Source organism: Ptychodera flava, chromosome 9, assembly GCF_041260155.1.
Source record: "Ptychodera flava strain L36383 chromosome 9, AS_Pfla_20210202, whole genome shotgun sequence".
In the NCBI taxonomy this organism is placed as follows: domain Eukaryota; kingdom Metazoa; phylum Hemichordata; class Enteropneusta; family Ptychoderidae; genus Ptychodera; species Ptychodera flava.
Window position 1 is genome coordinate 38,570,305 of NC_091936.1, and position 13,302 is coordinate 38,583,606.

Consider the following 13,302-nt stretch of genomic DNA (forward strand, 5'->3'; position numbering starts at 1 on the left):
TTGAATATGTAGGGGTGCTAGATTTAAATAATTTGCTCGTTAATAAAAAATAAAAATGCAATAGCTTTAATTTTTGACATAGTTGCATTTTTTTTCTGTTTAGGCTTATCACGCGTACGTTATTTTTGTGCTCTCAAAGCTTTATGAAGCTTGTTTCCTACCGATCGAGAAAATATAAAGAGTGTAAACAATTCTTTGAGTACATTTTCAAGGATAACATCTCATCTCATCTCGTCAGAAGCACATGGAATTTTGAGAAAATGGGGAAAAAAATATGGCGTCCCTGGGTGGGCTCGAACCACCAACCTTTCGGTTAACAGCCGAACGCGCTAACCGATTGCGCCACAGAGACATCCTTGCGAAAAAGGCAACTTTAATAGGTATTATTTAGTATAGAAACAAGTTAGTTTATCTAATATTCAACGGGTTTTGTATATTCTTGCTTATTAGAAATACAGTTTTTCTCTAAGTTTACGCACTGTTTTGTAATACCAAATTGACACTACACCCTTCAATTAATCAAAATTGTCCATCACTGTGCGCAGGCGCCGTGACCTGAGAGCGTTGTTATTGTATTAGCATTGCAGCAGCCAAAGGTTACCAAAGGTAATTCATACAGGCAGAGGACAACTGAACCGTGTGTTGCAGACAGGTCTTGTTTCGTGTTGAACAACTGCCGTTTTGAACTTTATCTTATTGCCAGTGGACTTTGTCAGTCATGCTTAGGTCCTATGGATCGTTAAAGGGTACCATTGCAGTTTTGGAGTCTAAGTTTCGGCAGTGTGCGCAGATTTCGTCGTAGTGTGTCTGTACTGTGGACCACTTGCACTGAGTGATGGTCACGTCGTCTACAGACCACATAGTATAGTACGATCGCAACCAGCTTTGTAGGCAAGCGCAGCTCAGACAGGCAACGAGCCAAACATCACGTCGACGGGAAACGAACGACTGCAACACTATATGTCGAAGGAACATTTGTACTCTTCAAAGTGATAGTTTTTTCTTGTACACATTCTTTGTAATTAACAGCGAATGATCCACAGGTAATGTAAAATATGTCCTATGTGGACGACATGGAGACCGCAAATCCTAAACAGCCTTTACTCGGTGATTTTCTCAGAAGCAGCGATGGACTCGCCGCCAGCAGAGACAAGGACTATTCGACGATATCAGTCGATGATGTCAACAAAGGTGCGTCTTCGTCGGCGATCAGTAGATTCAATGGGAATTTGGGAAACGGTAGACGGAAAACTACGTCCTTGACTTTGAGTGAAAGGTTGACTCTCACATGGTGTGACATCGAAGTCACCGCACCCCCACCCAAAAAGAAATTCTTCCGAAAGCAGGATCCAAAGACTCTTTTGCCGAAGAAAATTTTGCGTCGAGGTAAGCCGTTTACACTCGTATTCCCAAACGTCTTGTACAGATATTTTGAAGTTTTGTATTTGTGTTTTAATTCTACAACGGGACCTGCCATTTAAAAGTGGCGAAACAGTCGGCTATCCCAGCATATTCACAGTGCACGCTGTGAATGTACAATACACCATTGTCCCGAGAACAAGAGGTATATTGAAATCTGAAGTGACTGCTGTGATTGAATTGTAATTCCGAGTGGTCAGTGTGCCAGTCGTTGTGACCTTGTGCAGTTCAAACACTAGAGTTTTTGGACAAGTCAAGAGAACTGTAAGACTCCAGTGATCAGTTAGTGGAGGATGGCGTAAAATGATTGACAATTTCACCTCAGTGACCCGACCTCAGCACCTATAACTTTGCGCCATGCCGGGTACTCCCGACCATGGATGTAAAAAACATCCATGCCCCGACACAGCTCCACACTGCCCATCCCCTCCACCAGAAACTTGTCTGTGTCAATTCCACGGGAGTTATATCGCGATCGCACCAGGACCCCGGATCCACCGCCGGCACAATTAACCATCATGATCATTATGATGGGTCGTTACCGGACGTGAAAGTGCCATGGACGCTTCAATCGCACCAAATTATAAACAGATTCATTCTTTTGTCACTTTTGTTGTAAATGCGGGTTGACTTATGCACCGTCAACCACGGGTCGAAACCATTGTTGAACTCCGACCGACTGACTGTACAATTCGGAATTTGAAAACTTTCTATACAGGTATATCTGTATGATACCTTCAAGTTGTAAAGTTTCTTTCAAGTTAAAGGGCACTCTGTCATTTTACCGTTAAAATCAAGACTTTCAAAACTTATATATTTTTGTATTTTACAGTATTTGATGACAGGCAGCTGTAACCTCCATAAATGTAATAATCTCCACAAATGTAGTATCAACCACAATTTTAATAAAATCAACCACAAATGTAATAAAACAGTCGACCATTATGGTACAGCCCGCAACCACAAATGTAATAAACAAATTAACCATACATGTAATAAAACTCAACCATAAATGTAATAAACTTGAACTTGCATATGTGATCATTTGTTTATTAATGCCCTGAGTAAATAATAACTTTAATAAGACTAGTGTAATGTTATTGCATACTTTCCCGAAACTAGGTTTCCTTTCCGAAACACAGAATAGAGTACTTTGAGAACACAATCAGAAAATGGCGAGGTACTGATCAAACCGTTAGATAATGGAAGTGGAACAGGAGTTCTAGACACTGATAATTACATAATGAGGAGGCATCAAAATAAATGGTCAAGGAATGGTACCACACAAACTTATGACAGATGACTCAGAACAAATAACAGAGAAATATACAACCTTATAACAGAAACTTACAACACAAACATGTTGACGAGAACATATATCTATATTTCAATCTAGTAAAAACAGTACGATCACTACCGTCCTTGAACACAGTAGAACAAAATTAGACATTCTAGCATCCCTAGTGAAGGAACAAACTTCAAGTGGGACAACATAGGAATACAGACAATCTATCGATTATTCCACACAGTTTATCCACTGAAGACGAATTTGAGGCGACTGATTAAGAAAGTACGGCAATTTTCGAAAAATCGGCGTTAAAGGATCGTAGTGTTATACAGTCTCCTCCACTCTGGAGTAGAGACTGCACTGACGATCAGATTACAGGTGTGTCTCGGCGCCATGGCCAATCAGTTCTGTACACAAAACAGGGAAACGTAAAATACACTTTCAAATATACAAAACATTAAACGCAAAAAATTAAGATATGAATAATGTGTGGAGTTGCTTTCCTTATTACATAGATAAATATTTAAGGGCTAATTCCTCAATTGCAACGACAAAATAGATTTATTACATTTATGGTTGACAAGTATTACATTTATGGGTGATTTTTTTATTACTTTTATGGTTACCATTTATTACAATTGTGGTTGGTGTTTTTATTACATTTCTGGTTGATTTTTGTTACATTTATGGATGATATTACATTTATGGGTGCATTTTATCACAATTATGGTTGATGTTACATTTATGGAGATTTAATACATTTATGGAGGTTACAGCAGCCGGTGCACCTGTTGTGTAAAGGATATTGTCTGTCATTCAATTATTTCTCTCCGGATTGCATGAATGTACTCAACGTGTAAAGGTGGTGTAGTGCTAGCTTGAAGTGTGATCAACACTGTGTAGGGGAGCCAGAAAAATCTGACGATATTGATTTTCAATCCTCAAAATAGTCTTTGTGGTAAACAACTGATGATAACACCTAACTTTTCAAGTTATGTGTCCTGCTGTAGTGCTTGCAACATGTCTTACTGCTGTTCTTTGAGATTATCCATCTCATTATGATGCATTATTCTGGCTAGTTGTCTGAGGCTTCACACCCAGAGTTGATTATCTCAACATTGTATGTACTTCTTTCATATATATATATATATATATATATATATATATATATATATATATATATATATATATATATATATATATATATATATATATATATATATATATATATATATATATATATATATATATATATACCGTACTCGTCCGAGTATAAGCCCCCGGTTGGGCAACACTAAACAGCTGTAAAACTAGGGGAGGGGCTTATACTCGAGCAACCCCATGTTATCTGCCATGGACGCTTAATTTATGCTAATTTTATGCACGATTTTTTTCAACACCACTCGATCTTTCTATCGCTTTCAAAATCGACTTACACATCCAAAGAAACTGATTGTACAATCTCTGAATACAGAAGTGACATTTTGGTGAAATTTCAGCGTCGAAAAAAACCCAAACTTGAAACAAAGACGTCATGTATGCTGCTGATCAACAGTAATGTGAACAGGCATGCATTGCCTACACGGAAAGGCAACTCAATATTCCAATATCAAACTGTCTACATCTTGTGAAAACAACAGCATAGCAGTGAAAATTGTAATAGTCACCAGGAAAAGTCTTCACAAATGAAAGGATAATTGCTTCAAACAAAAGAAACTGCATGTTTCAAGCATGAAAACCACAGGAACTTAGTAATCTTGTTGTTGTTGTTGTTGTTGTTGTTGTTGTTGTTGTTGTTGATGGTGGTGATGATGATGATGACGATAATAAAAAATATTAAAAAACAATGTCTCATTCCTTGCTGTTGTTTGTCGATGTTGTAGATAATTGTAAAAGAAAACTGTAATCGTGATCAAAAAACGACGTAGGTCGCCCAACGTCACTCCCGTCCTATTATACAACCAAGGGTGGAATCGAGATGCCCCTGATCAAGGCTCATCAGCCACCTTCAAGGCCCAGAAAAAACACCCCATTCACGAGCGATCGATTGAAATGTGCTATCATAGGCACTGAAAATTTATCTCACTGACCTAATTTGGGCTTCACTTGAACTACCGACCTGCAAACGAGTGGAAAAACGGCGATTTCCAAGTCGTACCCGGTCAAAATCGATCACATTTGAACTTCCCGGTCGATGGTGATGGGCTGTCATCACTGGGCATTTAAATTGACCAATTGGGGGCCCTGTAAAGGCTGCTTCGGCCAGCTCTCATTACTGATACATGAGGGGGCTTGTCTCAACGCAAAATTTCACTACAGTTTAAACTTCGCCGTCTCAACTTCATTCAATTTCCATTCTTGTAGAATAATACTTATATGGATACCAATGACAAATCAACCCGTCATTTACTGTAAACTATCACCTGGAATACTCATTCACAACGACAATGTACACTCGCTCAAGTACGAGCCCGGATGTTGATTACGTTTGTATCCTTGTAACGGGGGAAAGTCAAATACCCGGAAGTGTACGCTCTAACTATCAACAGTATATCCTGAAGTAAAATGGCAGATTTCCTGACAAAGAGTTGGAAAGTCTCCGTTTATCTGCATGACTATGAAGGTTTTTCTACTTTTTCGCGTACTTTTGAACGTTACACGTACGCGTACGAGCAGGGAGCATTGAAACATAAACAGAGAGCTGGCCGAAGCAGCCTTTACAGTGCCCCCAATTGGTCAATTTAAATGCCCAGTGATGACAGCCCATCACCATCGACCGGGAAGTTCAAATGTGATCGATTTTGACCGGGTACGACTTGGAAATCGCCGTTTTTCCACTCGTTTGCAGGTCGGTAGTTCAAGTGAAGCCCAAATTAGGTCAGTGAGATAAATTTCAGTGCCTATGATAGCACATTTCAATCGATCGCTCGTGAATGGGGTGTTTTTTTCTGGGCCTTGAAGGTGGCTGATGAGCCTTGATCAGGGGCATCTCGATTCCACCCTTGGTTGTATAATAGGACGGGAGTGACGTTGGGCGACCTACGTCGTTTTTTGATCACGATTACAGTTTTCTTTTACAATTATCTACAACATCGACAAACAACAGCAAGGAATGAGACATTGTTTTTTAATATTTTTTATTATCGTCATCATCATCATCACCACCATCAACAACAACAACAACAACAACAACAACAACAACAACAACAACAAGATTACTAAGTTCCCTGTGTGAAAACATCGTGGCCGTGAATGAAAAATAAACAATGGCGGACGTGAGTGAGAACTATTCTATTTAGGCGACGGGGGTGAGCAGGGTCAAAGAATCAAGATAGTACTGGAAAAACGTGTCATTTTCCTTACGATATTGTCAAGGGAACTCCAGTTTCCCATTGTTTTAACATCTTTTAATAGTTTCTTATTATCTAAAGTAATTTTACCAAGTTAAATGACCAAATATACTCTCCTAACCTTTCTGTATTTGAGTTACACTAGGGTAGGGCTTATACACGGATGTAATGCATTTTCTAAAATCCTCCAAAATCAGTAGGGGGGCTTATACACGAGCAGGGGCTTATACTCGGACGAGTACGGTATATATATATATATAAAACAAAACCCAGCACTACAGTAGCCACTTGTACGTCCACTTGTTGCAATTTTTGTCCACAAGAATGAAACTCTTACAACTTACATTCACATGCAACAGCGTTCAACTCAGCCATACATTCAAGGTCAAGGTGTGAATGTGCCTCACATTGCAACAATGCCCGCACAGTGACGATGCGCGAATCATGCCCGCACAGTGCCGGCACAGTGCACTTTATCTGCCCGCATTATGCTGGCAATGATGCTCGTTTCGTGCGCGCACAATAGACTTTTTATGCGGGCATTGTTCCCGCACCAGTGACGGGTTCTTGCGTGGACTGTACTGTATATACATATATATATATATATATATATATTAAAAATTACTGAGGACAATTTTTTCAAGATGAGAACTTGAAAAGGACTCTACGCATCTCATAAGGGGGCCCTATCAAGAAGGACACTTGCCATATTTCCTTGGTGTGGTTGATAGGCAGTTGTTGCCAAGTTGCCAGAAATGTACCAGTTCTATCATCTATAATGTAAGTCAGTTTGTAAGTGTATACATATTGAATGGCTCTGAGGGTAACAGCATACTCAGTTTCTTTGCCCTAGGCCTATCACTGGCCGTGCCCCAGACACTGTTGTTTCATAAGGCCGTAAGACTGTTTTGGTTCAGGCAAGAGGGGAAAAAATGTAAGCTGTTACTAGATGGAGTCAGCCAGTATGTTTGTTTGTTATACACTGTTTTGTAACAGGCCTGCTGTCTAAACTGTAAACTGCTGAACAGTTTTGGAAATTGGTTCTGTGCATATATCAATGCCGAAAATGATGTATTCCACCTGACCATAATTGATGAATCATGATAGAACTTTTGAATGAGGTGAGTTATAAAATGAATGAATGAATGAATGATGATTTATGACTTGCAATATAGTAATGTACTTTGAAACCAAGTTGTATTTACTGTTTACTTTTTACAGTCAGTGGCTATGTGGAACCAGGGACCCTTTTAGCTGTAATGGGAGCCAGGTAAGGACACACATTCTAAACATTTATATCTTGAATGATTGATATATGGTGTATATAAACTATGATTTGTAAGTCCCCACGGACACCGTCCGGGGGGACTTATAGGTTTGGTCATGTCCGTGCGTCCGTCTGTGCGTCCGTGTGTGCGTCCGTCCGTGCGTCCGTCCGTTCACGCAAATATATCAGAGACGCCTGGAGCGATTTCGTTCAAACTTGGTACTAGGATAGTACCCTACCTCATACAGATGCACGTCGATTTGTTTTACATGCGATCAAATTTGGCCGTGTTAGAGGACTTTTTAGTTTTCACCTCCACAGACTCCCATGTATAAGGCAGTCCATAGACTCTCATGTATAAGGCAGTCCATAGACTCCCATGTATAAGGCAGTCCATAGACTCCCATGTATAAGGCAGACCATAGACTCCCATGTATAAGGCCAAGAAAAATAAAAATTTAGTTTCTCATCGTATTCATATTGCAAAAAGGATGACCTTGAATATACATATTTGTCCATAACTCAGTAACCACAAGTGCTAAACCTTTCATATATGGTATGATGGGACACCCTATGACGCCACATATTGTACCGCATTAATTATGTGCATATCTAATTTTGAGCGAGCCAATAGACCTAGAGGTCTGATTTTTGGTATATATGGATAACTTAGCAATACAATTTTTTTGACAAAATGTCACGTGACCTTGGTGACCTTTGACCTCAAATATACATATTGTCCATAACTCAGTAACCACAAGTGCTACACCCTTCATATTTGGTATGATTGGACACCTTATGACGCCACATATTGTACCTCATTAATTATGCACCATCTAATTTTGGGCAAGCCAATAGCGCTAGAGGTCTGATTTTTGGTATATAGGGATAACTTAGCAATACAATTTTTTTGATAAAATGTAACGTGACTTCGGTGACCTTTTACCTCAAATATACATATTTGTCCATAACTCAGTAACCACAAGTGCTACACCCTTCATATTTGGTATGATTGGACACCTTATGACGCCACATATTGAACCTCATTAATTATGCACATATCTAATTTTTAGCGAGCCAATAGAGCTAGATTTCTGATTTTTGGTATATAGGGATAACTTAGCAATACAATTTTTTGATAAAATGTCTCGGACCTCGGTGACCTTAGACCTCAAATATACATATTTGTCCATAACTCAGGAACCACAAGAGCTACATCCTTCATAGTTGGTATGATGGGACACCTTATGACGCCACATATTGTACCTCATTAATTATGTGCATATCTAATTTTGAGCGAGCCAATAGAGCTAGATGTATGATTTTTATAGGGATAGACTAAAGGATAGATTTTGTTTGACAAAATGTCATGTGACCTCGATAACTTTTACCTAAAATACACGATTATGTCAATAAATAAGTAACCACAAGTGCTATGTCCTTTATATTTAGTAGGATGGGAGACCTTATGACAACACATGCTTTACCTCATTAATTATGCACATATATAATTGTGGGCAAGCCAATAGAGCTTGAGGTCTGAATTTTGGCATATATGGATTAATTAGCAATACAATTTTTTTTTCAAAATGTCACGTGACCTTGATGACCTTTGACCTTGATTATGCATATATATGCATAACTCAGTAACCACAAGTTCTTTATGCTTCAATTTTGATAGGATAATAGACCTTAAGATGTCACATCTTGTACCTCATTTATTATGCGCATATGTATTTCTTGGCTGGCCAATACAGCTAGAGGTCTGATCTTTTGTCCCGATTTAGAACCATAACTTAGACATGCCTCTTGTTTCAAATTGGGAACAATGACATAGACCTATGTGCCCATAGATCTGAACATATACACTCCAGTGATACTTCTTAATGACCACATTTCCCTGCCCCATCAAGACTAATACTCCTATTACAAGTGGGGACTATGTCATTGTCAATGATTTATTTCAGGTCAAATAGGTCTGCTTGTCTCAACATAAATATGATAAATGTTTATTGTTTTATAGATGTCAATGTGATTCACATGATAAGTATTCTTACTAAAGACCACAATCATCTCAACATTCACATGCTTTCCAGTCTTTCTTTGTCAATAAAACACATTGGGATAGATTTTGTGCCTTACAGTGATTTGAATTAATGATGTGAAGTGGGAAAGGACATTCACTGTGTTGCACACCAACTGTATGTTATGCATCAAGCTTCCCTTCTCGAAAAAGCTTAAGAAAAATGTGTTCTTAATGGCATCTTCATGGAGAGGTTTTTGCTTCAAAGTGCTATAAATGTCGAAGGACCTTATTAGAGGTTCAGTTGACGAATCAGGAGACATTTTTTGCCTATATGATGAATTCTGATGACTTATGATTTATGAGGATAGAAAAAGCCAGCCAATAAACTGTGCCATTGGAAAGCACAGCTCAATGAACAAAGCTGCCTAAAAATAATAAAATCCCTGATAAAGTCCATTTTTGATACCGCAGTCAAGCTATAAATAGCAATAGTTTTATGATCATCTGTCCAATATCTTTGTTGAGAGCTATACAGGGACTGACACAGTGACAGAATTTGGATTAGCAAAGATTGTTTGCCTGTCATAGACTAGTTACTGTAGAAGAATCTAAGCCCAGTATTATCAGACTGGTTACCTGACTGTATAAATACAATAGATTTAATACAGTGAACTGAGCAACACTAACATAACCATCATTCTGCAAGCATAGATTGTATTTTGTCCCCTGTCTGCACAGCATTTTTAGCTACTATAGAATATAGTCTATAGAAGCTATTGGGATTGGTATCCGTCCGGTGTTAGTCTGTATGTATTTATGTTTACGTGTATGTATGTATGTCCGTTTGTGAGGTGTCCGTCCACGCAAATATCTTGAGAACCGCAGTACTTACTGATTAAATATTTGTTGTGTAGATGAAAAATATGATTTTGAGAAACTATTTTTTAAATTTTTAGATATTGTTGAAATATGCAAATTAGCGCCAAAAAGGGCGTTTTTGGTAAAATCTTCTTCGTAACTGGTGGTCAGACTGCTTTATTATTTGGTATACAGGTCCCTAGGGATAACCTAACTTAGATTTGTTCAAATTGTGATGAAATATGCAAATCTGTATTTTTAAGGAATTTTTTTGTCATTTTTGGTCAAAACTTTGTTTCATCAAAACCGTTTGTCTGACAGCTTTGATATTTGGTATACAGGTTCCTACAGATGAACTAAATATGATATATTGAATATATGATGAAATCTGCAATTTTGTATTTTTGGTGCAATTTTTGCCATTTTTGGTCAAAAAATGTGTTTCTCAAAAACTACTTGTCTGATGCCTTTGATATTTGGTATACAGGTTCCTAGGGGTTGTCTTAGTGTGATGTATTGAAATTTGATGAAATCTTCAATTTTTGTATTTTTGGGTCAATTTTTTGCCATTTTTGGTCAAAATATTTGTTTCTCAAAAGTTGCTCATCTGATAGCTTTGATATTTGGTATACAGGTTTCTAGGCTTTATCTTAATGTAATATATTGAAATTATGATGAAATCATCAATTATGTGTTATTGCAGCTAATTTTTCCATTTTTGGTCAGGCCATCCTGAAATGAGCTATCAAAGATATCCACCTGCTTCATCAATACACGATAGATAGATAGATAGATAGATAGATAGATAGATAGATAGATAGATAGATATTTATTATAGTGACTAGTGACATTACACCAAGCCTCAACGGGCTTATTAGTCACTTTTAGAAAGTGGTACAATTTCATATGAGGGACTGTGCCCAAATACATGAGAAAAGAAAACATTACAAAGACTTCTTGTCTTATATTATTATAGTGGGAAAAAGGTCAATGACAAAGGTTAATTCTTATCGTTTTTCGTATAATATGGATTGTCTTTTCCCATAAGCCCTGGCGATAAATTTCGCCGTGCTTCGACTAATGTTTTTAATTAAGTGTTCCAGTTTCTGTGTATCAGTAAGATCTTGAAAGCCATCGATATGATTTCCAGCAATAACAAATAAATTCTCACGATATTCATTGTATAAAGAACAATGTATGAGAAAATGCATGTTGTTCACAAAACATACACTTTCTGTCCTGTAAAGCTTCCCCTCTGAATCTTCCTGTTTCTACCCGCAATGGTAAGATTCCAAATCTAAATTGAGCCAAGAAAGAACGTGTGCTACGATCCAAGTTACATGACAAATATGACTCCCTTTTGTAAAGTGATTTGAATTGTCTGTTAGTACGTAATTTTGATATATTATTTATATTGTGTGACCACGAGTTTGCTGCATCAACAAAAAGTTTCTCTTTTGAATTACAAATATCACAAAGACCTCCATTGTCTAGAACATCAATGTCTAAAAGAATCAAAATTTCATTCATTTTGAAACTCCAATTATTTACACATAACGAGTTGTCCCACATGAAAACACGCTTACATAATCTGTTGTCGTCCATTTTTACAAATCTATTCCAAAGTCTAGCCATATTTACATAATGCCCACTTTTCGGAGAAACCCAACCAGTGTCTCCAATCACAGCTGCAGTTGGTGCAAATCTATGTACCCGAGAAAAAATCGCACTGCTCTGATTTGTACTTTGTTACAATGTTTGTCATTGTTAAAGCCCCAAACACCTGAGCAGTAATCCATTATCGGAACCAAAGAGTTTTGTATGTTTTTTATGACTTTAAATTTCGAACAAATGTAACCAAGAGCTCTATTAGCAGATTCTGATAACGACACTGACATTGCTTTGAAATCAAGAAACTCATTAAAGATAACACCAAGATATTTACAGTGGTCAATATAATCTATCTGTGCTTGGTAAAGATGAAATTTGAAAACACTTCTCATGTGTCACAAAAAGTTATTCTCTACATTACACAGCAGAGCTCTGTCAACTGTTGGGTCGCTTGTTTTTCAAAACAGCTGGTCAGACAGCTTTAATATTTGGTTTACAGGTCCCTAGGATGACCTAAGTGAGATAATTTCATACAGTCAGGAAATACTTAATTTTGTATCTATGTCTATATTAGCTTCAGGGACTTTGGCCCTATGTTTGTATTTTATGGTGAAGCTGGTCAAATTACCGTTACATATCTTTGCACTTGTTGGCTGATAATAATTTGATGAGTGTGATTTCAGAATGTCCAGAATTAAAAAATTATAAAAAACTCATAGCTACTCTCCCTTTAATGTAATACATGATAACATACTGTGAAATAGAAAAGAATCACACATTTTCCAATATTAGCAGCAGGGTTGTATTGTCAAGCTTTTGCCAATGAACATTTTCACAGTGATCAGAATTTGAGAGCTAATACTTTGGTGTGTACATGCGTTCATGTAAAAGCTCCACTGGTATTTCAGGTAATGATTTGTTCACATACTTTGTCACGTAGGGAATGGCTGTGCAATTTTATGTAACAATAACGTCATTATCTATTCAACTGGTCCAGGCTGTATACTCACCACTGTTAGTTACAAAGTGTAATGACACTGCAGGGTGTTCTCTCTGTCATGTAAGGAAGCGTGACCACCTTTGTTCTATCAGATCACCTGAGGTCATAAGGTCATTTTTGCTACATATAATACTGATCACTGTGTAGTGTCTAGACTCAACAATGCAGTACTGTATGTGAACCAAACTCTGCATCTTTTGATTCTTTCACAATCGCTAATGCCTCAAAATTACACGACCTCTATTAAGAACATGGCAGAATTTTTCTCTCTACTGCTTTAAATAGAACCTTTACAATATTTGGTACTGTAATTGTGGTGTAGTTTGTGTATTTTGCAGAGACTTGTCCATCAGGGCCAGAGGGGGGTTATACATTGTATTATTAACCTAGCCTTCACCCCATAATCCTCTACTGGTACAGTGTATAGGGTCAGTTGTGACCAAGCGACTCTGTTTTCCTGTACTATGGTATAAGGCCAGGTTA

At 37.7% G+C, this 13,302-nt stretch overlaps 1 protein-coding gene and 1 non-coding gene across 2 annotated transcripts in view; one reads left to right on the forward strand and one right to left on the reverse strand.

Annotated features, from left to right (window-relative positions):
* The window catches only part of LOC139140918 (protein white-like), a 53,481-nt gene that overhangs the window by 8,719 nt on the left and 31,460 nt on the right, over positions 1-13,302 (forward strand). Inside the window, exons 3-4 of the mRNA XM_070710408.1 lie at positions 1,121-1,386; positions 7,279-7,327. Coding sequence (XP_070566509.1) covers positions 1,121-1,386; positions 7,279-7,327 — 315 coding nt within the window. The remainder of the gene's footprint in view (positions 1-1,120; positions 1,387-7,278; positions 7,328-13,302) is intronic.
* Positions 279-352, reverse strand: Trnan-guu (transfer RNA asparagine (anticodon GUU)). The gene has a single exon. It is a non-coding gene; the product is annotated as a tRNA-Asn (tRNA).